General features: G+C 41.1%; 1 protein-coding gene across 1 annotated transcript in view; it reads left to right on the forward strand.

Annotated features, from left to right (window-relative positions):
• Positions 1-675: 675 nt before the first annotated feature.
• Positions 676-25,470, forward strand: part of SHCBP1L (SHC binding and spindle associated 1 like) — a 40,070-nt gene continuing 15,275 nt past the window's right edge. Inside the window, exons 1-5 of the mRNA XM_006048634.3 lie at positions 676-1,227; positions 4,255-4,404; positions 7,844-8,058; positions 9,022-9,108; positions 9,180-9,398. Of these exons, the coding sequence (XP_006048696.1) occupies positions 829-1,227; positions 4,255-4,404; positions 7,844-8,058; positions 9,022-9,108; positions 9,180-9,398 (1,070 nt within the window). The 5' untranslated portion in view covers positions 676-828. The remainder of the gene's footprint in view (positions 1,228-4,254; positions 4,405-7,843; positions 8,059-9,021; positions 9,109-9,179; positions 9,399-25,470) is intronic.

The raw sequence follows: 25,470 nt of genomic DNA on the forward strand, positions 1-25,470 counted from the left end.
CTTGTGAAAAATTGGGGGGAAACCTAGGTTGCTGGATTTGTCCCTAGATTTTCCTCTAGCAATAACCAGAAAGGTCCAGCTACCATTGCCACTCAGTATAAAAATAAACTTTCTTTCAGGCTGTATTTGAGCAGACACGTGTGCATGGAGGGTTAGGTACCACCTACATATATTAGGTTATGAAGACGTGGAGGGTGTCCCACAATCACCCTGAAAACGTATGAGGACCCTACGAAAATCTTCCTTTGGGAGAGAATTCCGTCTCTAAAGAGACGGTTCTGAAGAGGGCAAGGTGAGGTTAGACCCAGCGTCTGATTTCTCAGTCGGTAAGGACTCTGCCTGCAATGCAAGAGACCCAGGTTCAACCCCTGGGTGGGGAAGATCCCCTGGCGAAGGAAATGGCGCCTCACTCCAGTATTCTTGCCTGCAAAATCTCATGGACAGAGGAGCCTGGTGGGCTACAGTCTATGGGATCCCAAAAAGTCGGACAAGACTGAGTGACTAAACCACCACCACCATCACCAGACCCAGCGGGCGCCAAGCGGGCCGTCATCTTGTGGCGCCCCTCCCCCGCCCGCCAACAGCTCGCCCAGAACCTTCCTTCCATCGCGTCCCGCCCCCGTCGCTCCCCACAGCATTCCTACCCGCCCCCAACCCCCAGATTCGGACCCGCGGCCAACACCTCATCCCCCAACCCACTCCGGGCGGCATGCCCTCGAGCCGCCGCGCTCGTCGCGGGACCTGCAGGTACGGCTCGCCCATTGACCCGCGCGGCCCAGGCCGGAAAAATGACTAACGGCTGCCGCTGGCCCGCAGGGTGCTGAGGGGATGGCGTCGGGGTCCCGGGTGCCTGAGGACGCGGTCCGAGCCGTCAGCCCCGGCCGGCGAGGCGAGAAGATTGTCTCGGCGCTCACCGGGGACTTGGTGATGGCTGCGGCCCTGAAGAGTGCCGCGCCCCCGGTGCGGTCGGTGGTGGCCTCCCCTCGCCCGGTGAAGGGGAAAGCGGGCCGGGAGGCGGCCCGGCGGCGGCTCCAGCTCCTGCCGGGCTCTCAGGCCGAGGGCCCGGGACAGGGGCCAGAAGAGGAGGAAGAGGAGCCCCTGCTCTCAGTGCCCGAGGAAGACGAGGAGGCGCAGCCGCTGCCCCCGGTGTGCGTGTTCCCCATGAGAGGGATGTGGCGGGAGGAGAAGGTGGCGTTGTACTGCGACGAAGTGCTGCAGGGCTACAAGGTGAGGACAAGAAGACAGCCTGTTGGGCTGCCATCTATGGGGTCGCACAGAGTCGGACACGACTGAAGTGACTTAGCAGCAGCAGCAGCAGCAAAATAAAGTCTGCCAGTGTTTCCACTGTTTACCCATCTATTTGCGATGAAGTGATGGGACCAGATGCCATGATCTTAGGTTTCTGAATGTTGAGCTTTAAGCCACCTTTTTCACTCTCCTCTTTCACTTTCATCAAGAGGCTTTTTAGTTCCTCTTCACTTTCTGCCATAAGGGTGGTGTCATCTGCATATCTGAGGTTATTGATATTTCTCCTGGCAATCTTGATTCCAGCTTGTGCTTCCTCCAGTCCAGCGTTTCTCATGATGTACTCTGCATAGAAGTTAAATAAGCAGGGTGACAATATACAGCCTTGACAAACTCCTTTTCCTGTTTTACTGTGTCATTAATTAGTCAGGGTTTAATGTCTGAATTTCTAGATTATCATCCTGAGGTAGTTGAATTGAAATGCAGAAAACCAAATGGGCAAAATATTTATTGAATTCTTAGTATGCTCATTTGTTTTATAGAATGGATTTCTATTTTAAAATTTTATGTGCTGAGTAAATTCTAAATAGGTCATTAAATCTTTAAAGTTCAGAAAAATTCATGACTAGGTTTTTAAACATGATAATAACCATGTTTTTGTATGTATAATTACAGTAGAGCTACCTGGAGTAACAGGCAGGTTTGGCCTTGGAGTACAAAATGAAGCAGGGCAAAAGCTGAGTTTTGCCAAGAGAACGCACTGGTCATAGCAAACACCCTCTTCCAACAACACAGGAGACGACTCTACACATGGGTATCACCAGATGGTCAACACCAAAATCATATTGATTTTGCAGAATATTCTTTGCAGCCAAAGATGGAAAAGCTGTATATAGTCGGCAAAAACAAGACCAGGAGCTGACTGTGGCTCAGATCATGAACCCCTTATTGCCAAATTCAGACTTAAATTCAAGAAAGTAGGGAAAGCAACTAGGCCACTCAGGTATGACCTAAGTCAAATCCTTTATGATTATACAGTGGAAGTGAAAAATAGATTCAGAGGATTAGATCTGATAGAATGTCTGAAGAACTATGGATGGAGATTCGTGACATCGTACGGGAGGCCATGACCGAGACCATCCCCAATAAAAAGAAATGCAAAAAGGCAAAATGGTTGTCTGAGAAAGCCTTACAAATAGCTAAGAAAAAAAGAGAAGTGAAAGGCAAAGGAGAAAAGGGAAGATATACCCATTTGAATGCAGAGTTCCAAAGAATAGCAAAGAGAGATAAGAAAGCCTTCCTACGAGATCAAAGAAATAGAGGAAAACAATAGAATGGGAAAGACTAGAGATCTCTTCAAGAAAATTAGAAATACTAAGGGAACCATTCATGCAAAGATGGGCACAATGAAGGACAGAAATGGTATGGACCTAACAGAAGCAGAAAATATTAAGAAGAGGTGGCAAGAATACACAGAATAACTATACAGAAAAGATGTTAATGACTCAGATAACCATGATGGTGTGATCACTCACCTAGAGCCAGACATCTTGCAATATGAAGTCAAGTGGGCCTTAAGCATTACCACAAACAAAGCTATTGGAGGTGATGGAATCCCAGTTGTTATTTCAAATCCTAAAAGATGATTCTGTTAAAGTGCTACACTCAATATGCCAGCAAATTTGGAACATTCACCAGTGGCCACAGGACTGGAAAAGGTCAGTTTTCATTCCAATCTCAAAGAAAAGCAATACTAAAGAATGTTCAGCAGGTCAAGAAGAAACAGTCAGAACTGGACATGGAACCATAGGCTGGTTCCAAATCAGGAAAAGAGTACATCAAAGCTGTATATTGTTACCCTGGTTATGTACTTATATGCAGAGTTCATTATGCAAAATGCTGGGCTGGATGAAGCACAAGTTGGAATCAGGGTTGCTGGGAGAAATACCAATAACCTCAGATATGCAGATGACACCACCCTTATGGCAGAAAGTGAAGAGAAACTAAAGAGCCTCTTGATGAAGGTGAAAGAGGAGAGTTAAAAAGCTGACTTAAAACTCAGCATTCAAAAAACTAAGATCATAGCATCCAGTCCCATCACTTCATGGCAAATAGATGGGGAGGCAATTGCAAACAGTGACAAACTTTGTTTTCTTGGGCTCCAAAATCACTGCAGATGGTGACTGCAGCCATGAAATTAAAAGACACTTGCTCCTTGGAAGCAAAACTGTGACCAACCTAGACAGCATGTTAAAAAGCAGAGACATTATTTTGCTGACAAAGGTCTGACTAGTCAAGGCTATGGTTTTTCCAATAGTCATGTATGAATGTGAGAGTTGGACCATAAAGAAAACTGAGCGCTGAAGAACTGATGCTTTTGAACTGTGGTGTTGGAGAAGACTCTTGAGAGTCCCTTGGACTGCAAGGAGATCCAACCAGTCAATCGTATAGGAAATCAGTCCTGAACATTCATTGGAAGGATTGATGCTGAAGCTGAAACTCTAATCCTTTGACCACCTGATGCAAAGAACTGACTCATTTGAAAAGACCCTGATGCTGGGAAAGATTGAAGGGGATGACAGAGGATGAGATGTTTGGATGACATCACCAACTCGATGGACATGAGTTTGAGCAAGCTCCGGGAGTTGGTGATGGACAGGGAGGCCTAGTATGCTGCAGTCCATGGGGTTGCAAAGAGTCAGACACAACTGAGTGGCTGAACTGAAATTGCTTAGTAGATCAATAAAACAAATTACTTAAAAAATAAATAATAAGTAGATGTCTCATCTCTGAATTACTCTATTGAGTGAATAGATATCTTTTAAATTTATTCTAATTTTTAAATGTTTCTATTTTTCATTAAATATAGATTCAGTTAAAATCTATTATTTCTGAGTTTTTCATTATTTTAAGGGCATATGGGCTGCATACTTAAATAGAAATCAGTAAAAATACTTACATATAAATCTATAATTTCATATATATGTGTACATATTTTTGTTTTGCTAGGCAGAAGATGCTGATGATGCTATGAGTAAATATCTATCAGAAAAATTAAAGTTGAAAGACAGATGGCTTGGAGTCTGGAAAGCTAATCCTGAGTTATTCTTTGTGAAATATGAAGAATCTTCTATCCCTTTTGTTGGTATATTGGTTGAGGTAAATAATTTTCACCTGATCCTTTTTCTTTGCATGAAATTATCAGTTCTTTTTAAGACCAAAATGTAACTTTATAAATTTGAGGCTTGGATACTTAAAGGTTCACAAAAGTTTACATCTATTTAAGTTTCTTAACAAGTTAACAGTGTAAAAAGAGGGTAAGGAGGGGTATTTGCACACATTTTCCTGTAAACAGTTATCATTAAATCAAATCTCATAGTATTAGATAATATTTATTAGCCTACTTTCAATTGCTCAAATAATGTAAAAATAACAAAAGTGCCCTTCTTAAAAATTAGTAAATTAGGCTTTAATTAATTTGGGTCTTTTTTCCCATTATTTATCTTTAATCTTCATTTATCTGATTTATGAGGTTTAGTTATATTAGGAAAGAATAAACTAGATCAGAAAATTAAAATTTGAAATTTTTTCCTATGAAAAGTGACTTTTTAGTATAATACATCTACTTCCAAGCTTTTATCTAAGATTTTGATTTTATAGGTCTATAGGTTAAATATTGTTGGAGAAGGCAATGGCACCCCACTCCAGTACTCTTGCCTGGAATATCCCATGGACAGAGGAGCCTGGTAGGCTGCAGTCCATGGGGTCGCTAAGAGTCAGACATGACTGAGCGACTTCACTTTCACTTTTCACTTTCATGCATTGGAGAAGGAAATGGCAACCCACTTCAGTGTTCTTGCCTGGAGAATCCCAGGGACGGGGGAGCCTGGTGGGCTGCCATCTATGGGGTCGCACAGAGTCAGACATGACTGAAGTGACTTAGCAGCAGTAGCAGGTTAAATATTGTAGCATATTTGACATCGTAAATCGGATTGCCTTAAAGGTCAATTATCCTGTGTAGAAATTAATATTTACAATCACAAGTGGTACTCCTACTTCAGATAGATATTTCAAATCTGTGGTTTTGGTGACAAGAAAAAAATTGTGTTTGAAACTCATTACATTACATACTATCAGAAAACAATTCAATTCTGTGTTATATGAAAATAAATTATGGACACATGTATATGTATGGTTGAGTCACTTTGCTGTTCACCTGAAACTGTCACAACATTGTTTGTTAATTGGCTATGCCCAATACAAAATAGAAAGTTTAAAAAAGAGAAGGAAAGAAAGCATGGTTAGGTAAGAAAACCAGTCAATTGACCGTAACTTGATTCCTTTTAATAAATTAAGCACCAAAATGCTGTATATGTAAAAAAAAAAAAAAAAGTAATACTTTTATTGGACATGTATTTGAAAATGTTCAAAATTTATTATTGGTAGTGTTTATTTTTTTCAGTTTTATTGGGTTATAATTGACAAGATTGTAAGATAGAGTGTATAACATGATAATTTTATACATACATATGAAAAAGTGAAAGTGAAGTCGCTCAGTCGTGTCCGACTCTTTGTGACCCTGTGGACGGTAGCCTACCAAGCTCCTCTGTCCATAGGATTTTCCAGGCAAGAGTACTGGAGTGGGTTGCCATTTCCTTCTCCAGGGGATCTTCCCAACCCAGGGGTTGAACCTGGGTTTCCCACATTGTAGGCAGACGCTTTACTGTCTGAGCCACCAGGGAAGTCATATATACATATACTTCATGGCAAATAGATGGGGAAAAAATGAAAAAGGTGGCAGATTTTATTTTCTTGGGCTTCAAAATCACTGTGAATGGTGACTGCAGTCATGAAATTAAAAAACACTTGTTCCTTGGAAGAAAAGCTATGACAAACCTAGACAGCATATTAAAAAGCAGGGACATAACTTCACCAACAAAGGTCTGTATAGTCCAAGTTAAGGTTTTTCTATGTATGGATGTGAGAGTTGGACCATAAGAAAAGTTGAGCGCTGAAGAATTGATGCTTTTGAATTGTGGTGTTGGAGAAGACTCTTGAGAGTCCCTTAGACAGCAAGGAGATCAAACTAGTCAATCCTAAAGGAAATCAAGCCTGAATTTTCATTGAAAGGATTGATGCTGAAGCTGAAGCTCCAATCTTTTGGCCACCTAATGCAAACAGCTGACTCATTTGAAAAGACTCTGATGCTGGGAAAGATTGAAGGCGGGAGGAGAAAGGGGCAACAGAAGATGAGATGGTTGGATGGCATCACAGACTCAGTAGACATTAATTTGAGCAAACTCTGGGAGATGGTGAGGGACAGAGAGGCCTGGAGTGCTGCAGTCCATGGGATCATAAAGAGTTGAACATGAGTTGGTGACTGAATAACAAATCAACTGTAGTCACTATGTTATATGTTAGATCCTTAAACCTTTTTCATCTTACAGCTGAAAATTTGTACCAACTTCTGTAATTCTATATTTTATGCTAATACTTAGTGTAATTTATTAATTTTTAAAGCTACTGTGCATTGGTTAAGATTTCTCCTTTCAATGTAGGGTGTGCTGGTTTGATCCCTGGTCAGACAGCTAAGACCCCATGACTCCCCGCTGAAAACCAAAACATAAAACAGAAACAATATTGTAACAATGGCAATAAAGACTTTAAAAAGAAATAAAGCTTCTATCAACTCAGTGATTTCATGCACTTATTTTCAGACATACTAGAGGTTATCACTCTATTGTGGTGAAATAAGGCAAGAAAACACAAGTGTGTTGTTTATGAAACTAAATTTATTCAACCTTTTACTTTTCTTTTTAGGACTCAACTTTTTTATTATGTCCATTCTACTTTTTTGGTATTTTATAATCCTTTCTTTTGGAGAAGGCAATGGCAACCCATTCCAGTACTCTTGCCTGGAAAATCCTATGGGCGGAGGAGCCCGGTAGGCTGCAATACATGGGGTTGTGAAGAGTCCGACATGACTGAGCAACTTCACTTTCACTTTTCACTTACATGCATTGGAGAAGGAAGTGGCAATCCACTCCAGTGTTCTTGCCTGGAGAATCCCAGGGATGGGGGAGCCTGGTGGGTTGCCATCTATGGGGTCGCACAGAGTCGGACACGACCGAAGCAACTTAACTTAGCAATCCTTTCTTTTACTAATACTGTAATACAGATAATCAGTTCAGCTGCTTAGTAGTGTTGGACTCTTTGTGACCACGTGGACTGCAGCAGTCCAGGCTTCCGAGTCCAATATAGACAATAGGATATTTTAAGACACTTTCGTGGCAAAATTAGTCCAAAAATTTTTTTAATACTACTGTTTTATAAAATCCAAAAGTTTGGCAACTCAAAATTAGAAATTATGTAGGAGACAGTTCCTCTCATGAACCTTAAATACTAATAATTATTTAAGAAGTAGTTTGAAAATTTGTATTGATATTTTATTCTGTATTGATCTATTGTTATTATGTACGTTGACTGTTAGAGAAGTCATAAAAATTTAAAAGAAGAAATGTTATAAGTAGCTCATATTTGAGGAAGAATCTTTGTGATTTACTTTCATTCACAACTACAAACTTTATATTTATCTTAGGTAACTTGTAAACCAAGCCAGAGCTCATCATCTTGTTTCAAGGTTACTGTTTCTGTTGCTGAGCCCTTTTCTTCTAACATTGCAAATATTCCAAGAGATTTGGTTGATGAGATTTTGGAAGAACTAGAGCATAGTGTGTCTCTCTTGGAAGTGTACCCTGTTGAAGGACAAGATTCTGATTTACATGATATTGCTTTGGCCTTGGAAGCTGTAAGGTATTAGAGCTTTTTACTTCTGAAAGTTCTCATATTTAAAAAGTTGATTTAATATGTAAGTCTTGTTCATATAGGTACTTTATTTAACTTTTACTCACTGCTGAAATCAATTTTTCTATTTTCAATGTACATATTTGTACCTAAAATATTCTCTCTTGTGGAGGTATTTTATGTGGGCAATAAGTTTGCTGGGTTTTGATCTTGCATTTTACAAAAATTGAATTTTAAAACTTCTAGAGATAAGTCACACTAAATTCTGGTATATTCCTTGGCTTTCACTGATGGGACCCAGGTTCAATTCCTGGTCAGGAAACTAAGATCTGGAAGGCTGCAAGGGGTGGCAAAAAAATAACCCAAAAAACAAAACCACCATATTCTGCTCATATTTAGGCATCTTAAATATATTAGATTTCATTTTTCACATTTAAAAGCATTACAAGTACCAGATGTCATCATCCCCATTATGATTGCTTCTTACACATTGATGCAATTTGAGAGAAGCTATATGTAAGCATAATACAGAATATTGGGGGGCATGTCTTTGTTTTCCTAATACTCCCCCAATATAAAATATGATTCTATCTCAGATATTATTTATTTGGTAAACAAAATCAGCCACAGTCTATGAAATATGGAACATGAATTTTATAATCCCACTTCAAGAAACATTATCTGTAGTAACTTGAAATATAATGCAGATCATCTAATGTTTGAAGTTTTACTTTTAATATTAGTTCACTGAAAGTTTATTTTGAAATATTGGTGATGGACAGGGAAGCCTGGCGTGCTGCAGTCCATGGGGTCACAAAGAGTCAGACACGACTGAGGGACTGAACTGAACTGACTGATTTTTTTAAACAATTAAGATTCATATAAAGATTTCTGACATCAGGATATCTTTTTAATTATAAACATGGTACTGGCTGATTTTGATCACTGTCATCTCAATCTGATTTGTCACAGGTTTTTTTATGACTTTCTTTGGAGAGACTGGGATGATGAAGAAAGTTGTGAGAATTATACTGCTTTGATTGAAGAAAGAATTAATTTGTAAGTATAGTTAAAAACTTACTCATCACATTATGTAAGATAAACATTGTCACTGTACTGATACTTTTCAGGTGGTGTGATATACAAGATGGAACTATACCTGGCCCTATTGCACAACGTTTCAAAAAAACTTTGGAGAAGTATAAAAACAAGAGAGTTGAACTCATTGAGTATCAGAGCAATATTAAAGAAGATCCATCTGCAGCAGAAGCTGTTGAATGCTGGAAAAAGTACTATGAGATAGTAATGCTCTGTGGATTACTGAAAATGTGGGAAGATTTACGCCTCCGGTAATAATTTGCTCTATTTTTTTTTTAAGATTTATTTATTTGTTTATCTATTCATTTTTCTGGTTGTCGTAGGTGTGGGTCCTCATTGCTGTGCGCCGGCCATTTCCAGATGCAGCAAGCAGATGCCACTCTTTGATGCAATGCGAGGGCTTCCCACCATGGTGGTCTCCCTGTTACAGAGCTCAGGCTCTGGGTGCACGGGCTCAGCAGTTGTGGCGCACAGGCCCAGCCACTTCAGAGCATGTGGGATCCTCCCAGACCAGGGATCAAACCAGTATCCCTGGTATTGCAAGGCAAATTCTTAACCACTGGGCTACCAAGGAAGCCCTGCCCTATTTTAAATGGAAACAAAAAGATTGCATGGTCATTCTTTTTTTTTTTTAATTAATTAATTAATTTTAATTGGAGGCATTACTTTACAATATTGTAGTGGTTTTGCCATACATTGACATGAATCAGCCATGGGTGTACATGTGTCCCCCATCCTGCATCCTGAACCCCCCTTCCACCTCCCTCCCATCCCATCTCTCAGGGTTGTCCCAGTGCACTGGTCCTGAGCAGCCTGTCTCATGCATGGAACCTGGACTGGCAGTATGTTTCACATATGGTAATAGACATGTGTCAGTGCTTTCTCTCAAATCATCCCACCCTTGCCTTCTCCCACAGAGTCCAAAAGTCCGTTCTTTACATCTGTGTCTCCTTTGCTGTCTTGCATATAGGGTCATTGTTACCATCTCTATAAATTCCATATATATGTGTTAATATACTGAATTGGTGTTTTCCTTTCTGACTTACTTCAGTCTGTATAATAGGCTCCAGTTTCATCCATCTCATTCAAATGCATTATTTTTAATAGCTGAGTAATATTCCATTGTGTATATGTACCACAGCTTTCTTATCCATTTGTCTGCTGATGGACGTCTAGGTTGCTTGCTTCCATGTCCTAGCTATTGTAAACAGTGCTGCAGTGAACACTGGGGTACACACGTCTCTTTCAATTCTGGTTTCCTCAGTGTGTATGCACAGTAGTGGGATTGCTGGGCCATATGGCAGTTCTATTTCTAGTTTTTTAAGGAATCTCCACACTGTTCTCCACAGTGGCTGTTCTAGTTTGCATTCCCACCAACAGTGTAAGAGGGTTCCCTTTTCTCCACACCCTCTCCAGCATTTATTCTTTGTAGACTTTTCGATAGCAGCCATTCTGACCGGCATGAGATGGTATCTCATTGTGGTTTTGATTTGCCTTTCTCTCTTTTCATGTGTTTGGTAGCCATCTGTATGTCTTCTTTGGAGAAATGTCTGTTTAGTTCTTTGGCCTATTTTTTGATTGGATCGTTTATTTTTCTGGAATTGAGCTGCATGAGCTGCTTGTTTATCTTTGAGATTAATTTTTTGTCAGTTGCTTCATTTCCTATTATTTTCTCCCATTCTGAAGGCTGTCTTTTCACCTTGCTTATAGTTTCCTTCCTTGTGCAAAAGCTTTTAAGTTTAATTTGGTCCCATTTGTTTCTTTTTGCTTTTATTTCCATTACTCTGGGAGGTGGGTCATAGAAGATCCTGCTGTGATTTATGTCAGAGAGTGTTTTGCCTATGTTTTCCTCTAGGAGTTTTATAGTTTCTGGTCTTATGTTTAGATCTTTAATCCATTTTGAGTTTCTTTTTGTGTATGGTGTCAGAAAGTGTTCTAGTTTCATTCTTTTACAAGTGGTTGACCAGTTTTCTCAGCACCACTTGTTAAAGAGATTGTCTTTTCTCCATTGTATATTCTTGCCTCCTTTGTCAAAGATAAGGTGTCCATGAGTGCGTGGATTTATCTCTGGGCTTTCTGTTTTGTTCCACTGATCTATATTTCTGTCTTTGTGTCAGTACCATACTGTCTCAATGACTGTAGCTTTGTAGTATAGTCTGAAGTCAGGCACGTTGATTCCTCCAGTTCCATTCTTCTTTCTCAAGATTGCTTTGGCTATTTGAGGTTTTTTGTATTTCCATACTAATTGTGAAATTACTTGTTCTAGTTCTCTGAAAAATACCATTGGTAGCTTGATAGGGATTGCATTGAATCTACAGATTGCTTTGGGTAGTATATTCATTTTCATTATATCAATTCTTCTGATCCATGAACATGGTATATTTCTCCATCTATTTGTGTCATCTTTGATTTCTTTCATCAGTGTTTTATAGTTTTCTACATAAATAGGTCTTTTGTTTCTTTCAGTTCAGTTCAGTTGCTCAGTCGTGTCCGACTCTTTGCAACCCCATGAATCACAGCACACCAGGCCTCCCTGTCCATCACCAACTCCTGGAGTTCACTCAGACTCATGTCCATCGAGTCAGTGATGCCATCCAGCCATCTCATCCTCTGTCGTCCCCTTCTCCTCCTGTCCCCGGTCCCTCCCAGCATCAGAGTCTTTTCCAGTGAGTCAACTCTTCGCATGAGGTGGCCAAAGTACTGGAGTTTCAGCTTTAGCATCATTCCTTCCAAAGAAATCCCAGGGCTGATCTCCTTCAGAATGGACTGGTTGGATCTCCTTGCAGTCCAAGGGACTCTCAAGAGTCTTCTCCAACACCACAGTTCAAAAGCATCAATTCTTTAGCACTCAGCCTTCTTCACAGTCCAACTCTCACGTCCATACATGACCACAGGAAAAACCATAGCCTTGACTAGACGAACCTTTGTTGGCAAAGGAATGTCTCTGCTTTTGAATATGCTATCTAGGTTGGTCATAACTTTCCTTCCAAGGAGCAAGTGTCTTTTAATTTCATGGCTGCAATCACCATCTGCAGTGATTTTGGAGCCCAAAAAAATGAAGTCTGACACTGTTTCCACTGTTTCCCCATCTATTTCCCATGAAGTGATGGGACCAGATGCCATGATCTTCGTTTTCTTTTCTTTCTTTTTTTTTTTTTTTTTACATATTTCAATGCCATTCTCCGAAATCATCCCACCCTCTCCCTCTCATATACAATAACCCTGTATATGAGACAGCAAAAGATACACTGATGTATAGAACAGTCTTTTGGACTCTGTGGGAGAGGGAGAGGGTGATCTTCGTTTTCTGAATGTTGAGCTTTAAGCCAACTTTTTCACTCTCCTCTTTCACTTTCATCAAGAGGCTTTTGAGTTCCTCTTCACTTTCTGCCATAAAGGTGGTGTCATCTGCATATCTGAGGTTATTGATATTTCTCCCGGCAATCTTGAATCCAGCTTGTGTTTCTTCCAGTCCAGCGTTTCTCATGATGTACTCTGCATAGAAGTTAAATAAGCAGGGTGACAATATACAGTCTTGACGTACTCCTTTTCCTATTTGGAACCAGTCTGTTGTCCCATGTCCAGTTCTAACTGTTGCTTCCTGACTTGCTTACAGGTTTCTCAAGAGGCAGGTCAGGTGGTCTGGTGTTCCCATCTCTTTCAGAATTTTCCAGAGTTTATTGTGATCCACACAGTCAAAGGATTTGGCATAGTCAATAAAGCAGAAATAGATGTTTTTCTGGAACTCTCTTGCTTTTTCCATGATCTAGCGTATGTTGGCAATTTGATCTCTGGTTCCTCTGCCTTTTCTAAAACCAGCTTGAACATCAGGAAGTTCACGGTTCACATATTGCTGAAGCCTGGCTTGGAGAATTTTCAGCATTACTTTACTAGCGTGTGAGATGAGTGCAATTGTGCAGTAGTTTGAGCATTCTTTGGCATTGCCTTTCTTTGGGATTGGAATGAAAACTGACCTTTTCCAGTCCTGTGGCCACTGCTGAGTTTTCCAAATGTGCTGGCATATTGAGTGCAGCACTTTCACAGCATCATCTTTCAGGATTTGAAATAGCTCAACTGGAATTCCATCACCTCCACTAGCTTTGTTTGTAGTAATGCTTTCTAAGGCCCACTTGACTTCACATTCCAGGATGTCTGGCTCTAGGTCAGTGATCACACCATTGTGATTATCTGGGTCGTGAAGATCTTTTTTGTACAGTTCTTCTGTGTATTCTTGCCATCTCTTCTTAATATCTTCTGCTTCTGTTAGGTCCATACCATTTCTGTCCTTTATCGAGCCCATCTTTGCATGAAATGTTCCCTTGGTATATCTAATTTTCTTGAAGAGATCTCTAGTCTTTCCCATTCTGTTGTTTTCCTCTATTTCTTTGCATTGATTGCTGAGGAAGGCTTTCTTATCTCTTCTTGCTAGTCTTTGGAACTCTGCATTCAGATGCTTATATCTTTCCTTTGCTCCTTTGCTTTTCACTTCTCTTCTTTTCACAACTATTTGTAAGGCCTCCCCAGACAGCCATTTTGCTTTTTTGCATTTCTTTTCCACGGGGGTGGTCTTGATCCCTGTCTCCTGTACAATGTCACGAACCTCATTCCATAGTTCATCAGGCACTCTATCTATCAGATCTAGGCCCTTAAATCTATTTCTCACTTCCACTGTATAATCATAAGGGATTTGATTTAGGTCATACCTGTATGGTCTAGTGGTTTTCCCTACTTCTTTAACTTAAGTCTGAATTTGGCAATAAGGAATTCATGGTCTGAGCCACAGTCAGCTCCTGGTCTTGTTTTTGCTGACTGTATAAAGCATCTCCATCTTTGGCTGCAAAGAATATGATCAATCTGATTTCGGTGTTGACCATCTGGTGATGTCCATGTGTAGAGTCTTCTCTTGTGTTGTTAGAAGAGGGTGTTTGTTATGATCGGTGCATTTTCTTGGCAAAACTCTATTAGTCTTTGCCCTGCTTCATTCCGTATTCCAAGGCCAAATTTGCCTGTTACTCCAGGAGCTTCTTGACTTCCTACTTTTGCATTCCAGTCCCCTATAATGAAAAGGACATCTTTTTTGGGTGTTAGTTCTAAAAGGTCTTGTAGGTCTTCATAGAACCGTTCAACTTCAGCTTCTTCAGCATTACTGGTTGGGGCATAAACTTGGATTACTGTGATATTGAATGGTTTGCCTTGGAAACGAACAGAGATCATTCTGTTGTTTTTGAGATTGCATCCAAGTACTGCATTTCGGACTCTTTTGTTGACCATGATGGCTACTCCATTTCTTCTGAGGGATTCCTGCCTGCAGTAGTAGATATAATGGTCATCTGAGTTAAATTCACCCATTCCAGTCCATTTTAGTTCGCTGATTCCTAGAATGTTGACATTCACTCTTGCCATCTCTTGTTTGACCACTTCCAATTTGCCTTGATTCATGGACCTGACATTCCAGGTTCCTATGCAATATTGCTCTTTACAGCATCGGACCTTGCTTCTATCACCAGTCACATCCACAGCTGGGTATTCTTTTTGCTTTGGCTCCATCCCTTCATTCTTTCTGGAGTTATTTCTCCACTGATCTCCAGTAGCATATTGGGCACCTACTGACCTGGGGAGTTCCTTTTTCAGTATCCTATCATTTTGCCTTTTCGTACTGTTCATGGGGTTCTCAAGGCAAGAACACTGACGTGGTTTGCCATTCCCTTTTCCAGTGGACCACATTCTGTCAGATCTCTCCACCATGACCCTCCCATCTTGGGTTGCCCCACGGGCATGGCTTAGTTTCATTGAATTAGACAAGGCTGTGGTCCTAGTGGGATTAGATTGACTAGTTTTCTATGAGTATGGTTTCAGTGTGTCTGCCCTCTGATGCCCTCTTGCAACACCTACCATCTTACTTGGGTTTCTCTTACCTTGGCCGTGGGGTATCTCTTCACCGCTACTCCAGCAAAGCGCAGCTCCTTCCCTTGGACGAGGGGTATCTCCTCACCGCCTCCCTTCCTGACCTTCAATGCGGGATAGCTCCTCTAGGCCCTCCTGCGCCCGTGCAGCCACGATCCTTGGACGCGGGGTTGGGCCTCCAGGCCACCGCCCCTGGCCTCCGGCATGGGGTTGCTCCTCCTCACCGCCGCCCTTGGCCTCGGGCGTGGGGTTGTTCCTCCTGGCCACTGCCCCTGACCTCGGATGCGGGGTAACTCCTCTCGTTGACCCCCCTGACCTCAGACGCGGGGTAGCTCCTCTTGGCCGTTCCCGTGCCGTGGCAGCCTGGCACTCTCTGCCGCTGCCCCTGACCTTGGACGTGGGGTAACTCCTCTTGCCTCCCTTCGGGCATGGGGTCCTCCTGGCTTCTGCCCCTGACCTCAGACGTGGGGTAGCTCCTCTCGGCCGCACTTAGTGCGCCGGTCGTCGCAGCCGATTTATTCCTAAGTATTTTATTCTTTTCATTGCAGTGGTGAATAGACTTGTTTCCTTAATTCTCTATTTTCTCATTGTTAGTGTATAGGAATGCAAGGGATTTCTTTGTGTTAATTTTATATCCTGCAACTTTAATATATTCATTGATTAGCTCTAGTAATTTTCTGGTGGTGTCTTTCAGTTCAGTTCAGTTCAGTTCAGTTCAGTTGCTCATTCGTGTCTGACTCTTTGCAACCCCATGAATCGCAGCACGCCAGGCCTTCCTGTCCCTCACCAACTCCCGGAGTTCACTCAGACTCACGTCCATCGAGTCAGTGATGCCATTCAGCCATCTCATCCTCTGTCATCCCCTTTTCCTCCTGCCCCCAATCCCCTCCAGCATCAGAGTCTTTTCCAATGAGTCAACTCTTCACATGAGGTGGCCAAACACCCAGGACTGATCTCCTTTAGAATGGACTGGTTGGATCTCCTTGCAGTCCAAGGGACTCTCAAGAGTCTTCTCCAACACCACAGTTCAAAAGCATCAATTCTTTAGCACTCAGCCTTCTTCACAGTCCAACTCTCACATACATACATGACCACAGGAAAAACCATAGCCTTGACTAGACGGACCTTTGTTGGCAAAGTAATGTCTCTGCTTTTGAATATGCTGTCTAGGTTGGTCATAACTTTCCTTCCAAGGAGTAAGCATCTTTTAATTTCATGGCTGCAGTCACCATCTGCAGTGATCTTGGAGCCCAAAAAAATAGAGTCTGACACTGTTTCCACTGTTTCCTCATCTATTTCCCATGAAGTGATGGGACCAGATGCCATGATCTTCGTTTTATGAATGTTGAGCTTTAAGCCAACTTTTTCACTCTCCTCTTTCACTTTCATCAAGAGGCTCTTTAGTTCCTCTTCACTTTCTGCCATAAGGGTGGTGTCATCTGCATATCTGAGGTTATTGATATTTCTCCCGGCAGTCTTGATTCCAGCTTGTGCTTCTTCCAGGTGGTGTCTTTAGGGTTTTCTATGTAGAGGATCATGTCATCTGCAAACAGTGAGAGTTTTACTTCTACTTTTCCAATCTGGATTCCTTTTATTTCTTTTTCTTCTCTGATTGCTGTGGCCAAAACTTCCAAAACTATGTTGAATAGTAGTGGTGAGAATGGGCACCCTTGTCTTATTCCTGACTTTAGGGGAAATGCTTTCAATTTCTCACCATTGAGGATAATGTTTGCTGTGGGTTTATCATATATGGCTTTTATTATGTTGAGGTATGTTCCTTCTATGCCTGCTTTCTGGAGGGCTTTTATCATAAACAGATGTTGAATTTTGTCAAAGGCTTTCTCTGCATCTATTGAGATAATCTTATGGTTTTTATCTTTCAATTTCTTAATGTGGTGTATTACATTGATTGATTTGAGGATCTTGAAGAATCCTTGCATCCCTGGGACAAAGCCCATTTGGTCATGATGTATGATCTTTTTAATATGTTGTGGGATTCTGTTTGCTAGAATTTTGTTGAGGATTTTTGCATCTATGTTCATCTGTGATATTGGCCTATAGTTTTCTTTTTTTGTGGCATCTTTGTCTGGTTTTGGTATTAGGGTAATGGTGGCCTCATAGAATGAGTTTGGCAGTTTACCCTCCTCTGCAATTCTCTTTGGCAGTTTACCCTCCTCTGCAATTCTCTAGAAGAGTTTGAGTAGGATAGGTGTTAACTCTTCTGTAAATTTTTTGGTAGAATTCACCTGTGAAGCCATCTGGTCCTGGGCTTTTGTTTGTTGGAAGATTTTTTATTACACTTGTGATTTCCATGCTTGTGATGGGTCTGTTAAGATTTTCTGTTTCTTCCTGGTTCAGTTTTTGAAGGTTATACTTTTCTAAGAATTCATCCATTTCTTCCAAGTTGTCCATTTTATTGTCTTATAGTTGCTGATAGTAGTCTCTTATGATCCTTTGTATTTCTGTGTTGTCTGTTGTGATTTCTCCATTTTCATTTCTAATTTTGTTGATTTGATTCTTCTCCCTTTTTTCTTGATGAGTCTGGCTAATGGTTTGTCTATTTATCTTCTCAAAGAACCAGCTTTTAGTTTTGTTGATTTTTTCTATAGTCTCCTTTGTTGCTTTTTCATTTATTTCTGCCCTAATTTTTATGATTTCTTTCCTTCTACTAACCCTGGGGTTCTTAATTTCTTCTTTTTCTAGTTGCTTTAGGTGTAAAGTTAGGTTATTTATTTGATTTTTCTGTTGTTTCTTGAGGTAAGCTTGTATTGCTATGAACCTTCCCCTTAGCATTGCTTTTACTGAATCCCATAGGTTTTGGGTTGTCGTGTTTTCATTTTCATTTGTTTCTAGGCATATTTGATTTCTTCTGTGATTTGTTGGTTATTCACAAGCGTGTTGTTTAGCCTCCATATGTTTGTATTTTTAACAGTTTTTTTCCTGTAGTTGATATCTAATCTTAACTCCTTGTGATCAGAAAAGATGCTCAAAATGATTTCAAATTTCTTGAATTTACCAAGGCTAGATTTATGGCCCAGGATGTGATCTATCCTGGAGAATGTTCCGTGTGCACTTGAGAAAAAGGTGAAATTCACTGTTTGGGGGTGAAATGTCCTATAGATATCAATTAGGTCTAACTGGTCCATTGTATCATTTAAAGTTTGTGTTTCCTTCCTAATTTTCTGTTTAGTTGATCTATCCATAGGTGAGAGTGGGGTATTAAAGTCTCCCACTATTACTGTGTTACTGTTAATTTCCCCTTTCATACTTGTTAGCATTTGCCTTACATATTGCGGTGCTCCTATGTTGGATGCATATATATTTATAATTGTTATATCTTCTTCTTGGATTGATCCTTTGATCATTATGTAGTGTCCTTTGTCTCTTTTCACAGCCTTTATTTCAAAGACTATTTTATCTGATATGAGTATTGCTAATCCTGCTTTCTTTTGGTCTCCATTTGCGTGAAATATCTTTTTCCAACCCTTCGCTTTCAGTCTGTGTGTGTCCCTTGTTTTGAAGTGGGACTCTTGTAGATAGCATATACAGGGGTCTTGTTTTTGTATCCATTCAGCCAGTCTTTGTTTTTTGGTTGGGGCATTCAACCCATTTACATTTAAGGTAATTATTGATAAATATGATCCTGTTGCCATTTACTTTGTTGTTTTGGGTTCAAGTTTATAAACCTTTTCTGTGTTTCCTGTCTAGAGAAGATCCTTTAGCATTTGTTGACAAGCTGGTTTGGTGGTGCTGAATTCTCTCAGCTTTTGCTTGTCTGTAAAGCTTTTGATTTCTCCCTCATATTTGAATGAGATCCTTACTAGGTATAGTCATCTGGGTTGTATGTTTTTCTCTTTCATCACTTTAAGTATGTCCTGCTATTCCCTTTTGACCTGAAGAGTTTCTATTGAAAGATCAGCTGTTATCTTTATGGGAATCCCCTTGTGTGTTATTTGTTGCTTTTCCCTTGCTGCTTTTAATATTTGCTCTTGTGTTTGATCTTCGTTAATTTGATTAATGTGTCTTGGGGTGTTTCACCTTGGGTTTATCCTGTTCGGGACTCTCTGGGTTTCTTGGATTTGGGTGGTTATTTCCTTCCCCATTTTAGGGAAGTTTTCAACTATTATCTACTCAAGTATTTTCTCATGGCCTTTCTTTTAGTCTTCTTCTTCTGGACTCCTATGATTTGAATGTTGGGGGGTTTAACATTGTCCCAGAGGTCTCTGAGGTTGTCCTCATTTCTTTTAATTCTTTTTTCTTTTTTTCTCTCTGCGTCATTTATTTCCACCATTCTATCTTCCACCTCACTTATCCTGTCTTCTGCCTCAGTTATTCTACTGTTGGTTCCCCCCAGAGTGCTTTTGATGTCAGTTATTGCATTATTCATTATTGATTTACTCATTTTTATTTCTTCTAGGTCCTTGTTAAACATTTCTTGCATCTTCTCAATCTATTTATCTGTAACTCCATTTTGTTTTCAGGATTTTGGAGCATTTTTACTATCATTATTTTGAACTGTTTTTCAGGTAGACTCCCTATCTCCTCCTCTTTTGTTTGGTTTGGTGGGCATTTATCATGTTCCTTTACCTGCTGAATATTTCTCTGTATTTTCATTTTGTTTAGGTTGATGTGTTTGCAGTGGCCTTTCTGTAGGCTGGAAGTTTGTGGTTCCTCTTTATTGTGGAGGTTGCTCCCTATGGGTGGGGTTGGACTAGTGGCTTGTCAAGGTTTCCTGGTTAGGGAAGCTTGCATCTGTCTTCTGGTGGATGGAGCTGGATTTCTTCTCTCTGGAGTGCAATAAAGTGTCCAGTAGTACGTTTTGAGGTGTCTGTGGGTTTGGTGTGATTTTGGGCAGCCTGAATTTTAATGCTCAGGGCTGTGTTCCTGCGTTGCTGGAGAATTAGTGTGGTATGTCTTGCTCTGGAACTTGTTGGCTCCTGGGTGGAGCTTGGTTTCAATGTAGGTATGGAGGCTTTTGGATGAGCTCTTTTCGATTAATGTTACCCGGAGTCAGGAGTTTTCTGGTGTTCTCAAGTTTTAGATTTAAGCCTCCTGCCTCTGGCTTTCAGTCTTATTCTTACAGTAGCCTCAAGACTTATCCATCCATACAGTACAGATGATAAAACATCTCGGTTAATGGTGAAAAGATTCTCCACAGTGAGGGACACCCAGAGAGGTTCACAGAGTTACATGGAGAAGAGAAGAGGGAGGAGGGAGATAGAGGTGACCAGGAGGAGAAGAGGGAAAATCAAAAGGGGAGAGAGCAGTCTAGCCAGTAATCAATTCCCTGTGTGCCCTCCACAGTCTGGAACACCCAGAGAGGTTCATGGAGTTACATAGAGAAGAGAAATGGAAGAGGGAGATAGAGGTGACCAGGAGGAAAAGAGGGGGAGTCAAAGGGGAGAGACCAATCTAGCCAGTAATCAGTTCCCTAAGTGTTCTCCACAGCCCAGAACACCCAGAGAGATTCACAGAGTTAAGTAGAGAAGAGAAGGGGAAGGGAGGAGACAGAGGTGACCTGGGGGAGGACAGGGAGAGTCAAAAGGGGAGAGAGCAATTAAGCCAGTAATCATACCCCTAAGTAAAAATAGGTACTGAAGATTAGATTCTTAAAGGTACAAAATTGATAACAAATACCAAAAAGCAAAGATTAAAAATCTAGAGTAGAGGTTAGACTCTCAAAAATACAATATTAAAAATACAAAACAAAATCAATCACAAAAATGATAAAATATATATATATGAAATTTGCTTTAAAAATAGGGTCATTTTTCTTGCAAGGTAGTAGTAGGTTATAATGGAGAAGGCAATGGCACCCCACTCCAGTACTCTTGCCTGGAAAATCCCATGGACGGAGGAGCCTGGTAGGCTGCAGTCCCTGGGGTCGCTAAGAGTCGGACACGACTGAGCGACTTCACTTTCACTTTTCACTTTCATGCACTGGAGAAGGAAATGGCAACCCACTCCAGTGTTCTTGCCTGGAGAATCCCAGGGACGGGGGAGCCTGGTGGGCCGCCGTCTGTGGGGTCGCACAGGGTCGGACACGACTGAAGCGACTTAGCAGCAGCAGCAGTAGCAGTAGGTTATAAAAATGAAAATTAGAGGAGTAATAAAGAACTTAAAAATCTAAAAAGTAAAAAAATAAAAAAAATGATAATAGTAAAAATATATCTAGGAATTTCTCTGGAGCTGTTTAGGGCAGTGTGGGGTCAGTTCAGTTTCAGATAGTTCCTTGTTCCAGCTTGTACTTCTTCTTAAGGTCTATAGGTCCCTTCCAATGCTTAGTCAATGCTAACTACAGGGTTTTAATCTGTTGCACCTGGCACTTCTAGAGTGGTTCCCTCTTCTTTGTTTATTTTGGCTTCCTCTGTTTGCAAGTCTCTTCAGTGTCTAATCTCCCCCCTGACACATGAGGGCAAAGGTGGTCACTTATTTAGGCTCACTTGTTCAGTTGTGCTATGGGAAGGGAGGAACACTGCAAACAAATATCACTGGCATGTGTGGGGAGTGCTCTGTTACGGACCACACTGGGTTTGCCCCAGCTCATGGCGGCATGTGCTTTCCTGGTCTACACTGCTCAGGCTCTGCAGGAGAACTGTCCAAAGCAGGCCCTGCATTTCGTACACTTCCCAGGTCTTAGATGCTCAGGTTCAGGTTCTCAGATACTCCACAAAGGCACAGACTTGGTTGGGCGTGCGTTTTGTGCCCTTCCCAGGTCCGAGCAGCTCAGGTGACCAGGTGCTTGGAGAGCATACTGTCCCAGGTGGGCTGTGCATCTTAATCACCTCCCCAGTCCCAGCTGCTTGGTTTCCTAGGTGCGCCAGGAGAGCACCGTCTCAGGTGTGCCGTGTGTCTCCTCTGGGGAGCTGATCCTTGGCTGCAACCCTCCTGGCAGATGCCAACTGTCCAGGATCCCAGGAAGACTTGGTTAGCAACTCGGAGCCTGCTCACAGTTTGGTGGAGGATGCCATCTCTGGGGCCAACATTGCCTCTCATCTTCTGGCTCTGGTTTTCGCCCGCCTGCCTCTCTGCCTCTGGCAAGGGGAGGGGCTGGTCCAGAGCCAGCTAGCTCTCCTTTGGTCTTTATGCAATCCTTTGTTCTGTGAGTGGGCCAGGCTGTGCCTTAGGTTAGAGCTTTTTGCGGAAAGTGCTCTCTCTCTCTCTCTCTTTTTCTGTCTCTGGCTATACCACAGTTTGGGTTGCTATCTCATGTTAGGTCCCTCAGATTGTCTTCAGGGCATTCAGGCATGGTTCTTACCCTAAGTGTTCAACCCGCACCTCCCTGTCCAGCCCCCACTCGCTGGTGGTGGACATAGCATCTGGGCTACTTCTCCGCTGGGAGCTGCAGTTAGGCGTGTGTTCTGTGGGTTGTTTTTTTTTTTTCTTCCTCCTGGTTATGTTGCCCTCTGAGATTCCAAAACTCCTCACAGACCACCGGTGAGAGGGTTTTCTGCTATTTGGAAACTTCTCCTTTATGACTCCCTTCTTGGGACAGGTCTCCATCCCTAACTCTTTTGTCTCTTTTTTCATCTTTTATATTTGTCCCACCTTCTTTCAAAGAGAATGAGCTGCCTTTCTGGGTGCCTGGTGTCCTCCACCAGTGTTCAGAAGTTGTTTTGTGGAAGTTTTTCAGCATTCAGATGATCTTTTGATGAACTCATTGGGGAGAAAGTGGTCTCCCTGTCCTATTCCTCCATCTTCCATGGTCATTCTTTTATCATATCACTTGTCATATATCACCCCAATTGAAATAAGTTATAAAAATAGACATCTAATTTATGCTTTTGAACTGTGGTGTTGGAGAAGACTCTTGGGAGTCCCTTGGACTGCAAGGAGATCCAATCAGTCCATCCTAAAGGAAATCAGTCCTGAATATTCATTGGAAGGACTGATGCTGAAGCTGAAGCTCCAATATTTTGGCCACCTGATGCGAAGAACTGACTCATTGGAAAAGACCCTGATGCTGGGAAAGATTGAAGGCAGGAGGAGAAGGGGACGACAGAGGATGAGATGGTTGGATGGCATCACTGACACAATGGACATCAGTTTGAGCAAGTTCTGGGAGTTGGTGATGGACAGGGAAGCCTGGTGTGCTGCAGTCCATGGGGTCACAAGGAGTCTGACACGACTGAGCGACTGAACTGAACTGAACTGAACTGAATTTATGAGATAAGCACAGGCACAACTACCAGTATTGGAAAATTATTTTTATATGAGCTGAATTCACTGAAATCAATGTTCTGGGGTTTTTTATTTTTAAAAAATCTCATAAATCCAGTCCTTTCCTTACCTTTCTTCTTTACCTTCTTAATTTTGGCCAAAGCATAAGAAAAGAGTCAGGAGACATTGTCCACATATAAAATGCAGAGTAGAGAGTGAGAATTTGTGGCATTTTGGTTTGAGGGTCATCACCAGCTGTTAATAGCTCAGGTAGCAAAAAAGTGCCATCTTACTGTTTCAAGGTGACACAAAGGACAGAGTTCAAGGCTGACAAAGTAGCTGGAAATTTAGTTGGGATACTCTGAAAGTGAGAGAGCTGCAAAAGGAGTGAGACCCAAAATTTGAGCAACAGAGAATCTCAACAGAGAAATGAAAACTATAATAAAAAAGAACCAAGAATTTCTGGATTTAGCTCTGACATGCAAAGAGCTTGTGAGTTATCATCCTTATCCTTACAACAAGAAAAAAGCTGAACAAACTTGAAAATTACTTTCTTGGAACCATCAGAGAACTGAGATCACAGGACAAACTGCCACCCTAAAATTTGGAGAAAGGTAAATTCAGAGAGTCACAGCTAAGATCTGCTTATCTTGAATAGAACCAGCTAGAGCCATAAATTATAAGAACATTTAAATGGTAATTTTGATAGATTGCTGGATGCTGAATGATAACTAGTATGAAAGAAACTCACAGGGAGCTGCAGTTATCAGTGAGATCCCATACCTTTGTGGGGTTTTACCTCTAGGAGTCTCACTAGGTTCTCAGTGAAGAGCCAAGAAAGATTCTGTTATGACTCTGGAAGGGTGAAGGGAAAAGTACCCATTATGAAATATACCCAGAGCATTCTCCATAATAAAGATCTTCTATTCTCCAGGAGAAAAGTCTTTACCAGAGTTTTTTGCCAACTAGAGGAAAGGCATTTCTCTGACTCTAGTCCCTTCTAGCCTTCCTGTCTGGGGAAAAAGAGGATTTAAAACAGTTGTGAAGGTCACAGTCCAGGGACATAGACTCAGTAAAAGACCAATAAGTAATCACAAGAGTATAGACACTTCCTCTCTGCTAAATCTTAAAACCATACCAACAAGATTCCAGGATAATAACTGGATTATAGTTAAAAGAGCTGTAAGACACAGACTCTTCTAAAGAGTAGTTTGGGGCTACTAAAGGAAGCCCAAAGATATACAGAGACCGAAAATTGGAAATTACAGGAATTTGAAGCCTCTGACACATAAACCTACAGCAAATAAACATAGGCTACCTCCTGGTTGGATTAATAATTAATCTACCTCACTTCCTGTTAGCCATGCATAGGTTTCAAAAAAAAATTATGATATGCTAAAAGGCAAGGAAATAAACCAAGTCTGAGGAGGGAAAGCAAGCATCAATAACAGACTCAATTATGATTTTGGAATTTATCAGACAGGAAATTTAAAATAGCTATGATTGGGACTTTCCTGGCAGTTCAGTGGTTAAGACTCTGTACTTCCACTGCAGGGGGCACAGGTTCGATCCCTGGTCAGAGAACTAAGATCCCACACGCCATGCAGTGCAACCAAAAAAAAAAAAAAAAAAAAGTAGCTATGATTAATATGTTAAGGACTTTAATGGAAAAAAGTATACAACATGCAAGAAAAAAATGGATAATGTTCAAGCAAAACATGGAAACTGTAAGAATGAATTAAAAGATCATTCTAAAAATCAAAGACACTGTAAATAGAAATGAGAACTTCCTTTGAAAGGCTCATGAATAGATGGGACACAACTGAGGAAAGAATCAGAAAGCTTGAGAAATTGTCTCAAACTGAAATACAAAGAGAAAAAAATAATGAAAAAAAGATCTAAGAATTGTGGAATAGTTTCAAAGAATGTAGCACATGTGCAATTGGAATACTAGAATAGAAGAAAGCAAATGCAACTGAAAAAAAAAATTCAAATTCATCAGATCAGATCAGATCAGTCGCTCAGTCATGTCCGACTCTTTGCGACCCCATGAATCGCAGCACACCAGGCCTCCCTGTTCAAATTCATAATGGTGAAAATTTTCCAAAATTAAATGAAAACACCAAACCGCAGATCCAAGAAGCTTAGAGACCACCAAGTAGGACAAATACTCCCAAAATGTGCAAATAGGCATATTATACTTAAACTGAAGAAAAACACAGATAAGAAAAAATCTTGAAAGAAGCCAAGAGGGTAAAG

Source organism: Bubalus bubalis, chromosome 5, assembly GCF_019923935.1.
Source record: "Bubalus bubalis isolate 160015118507 breed Murrah chromosome 5, NDDB_SH_1, whole genome shotgun sequence".
Taxonomy (NCBI): Eukaryota; Metazoa; Chordata; class Mammalia; order Artiodactyla; family Bovidae; genus Bubalus; species Bubalus bubalis.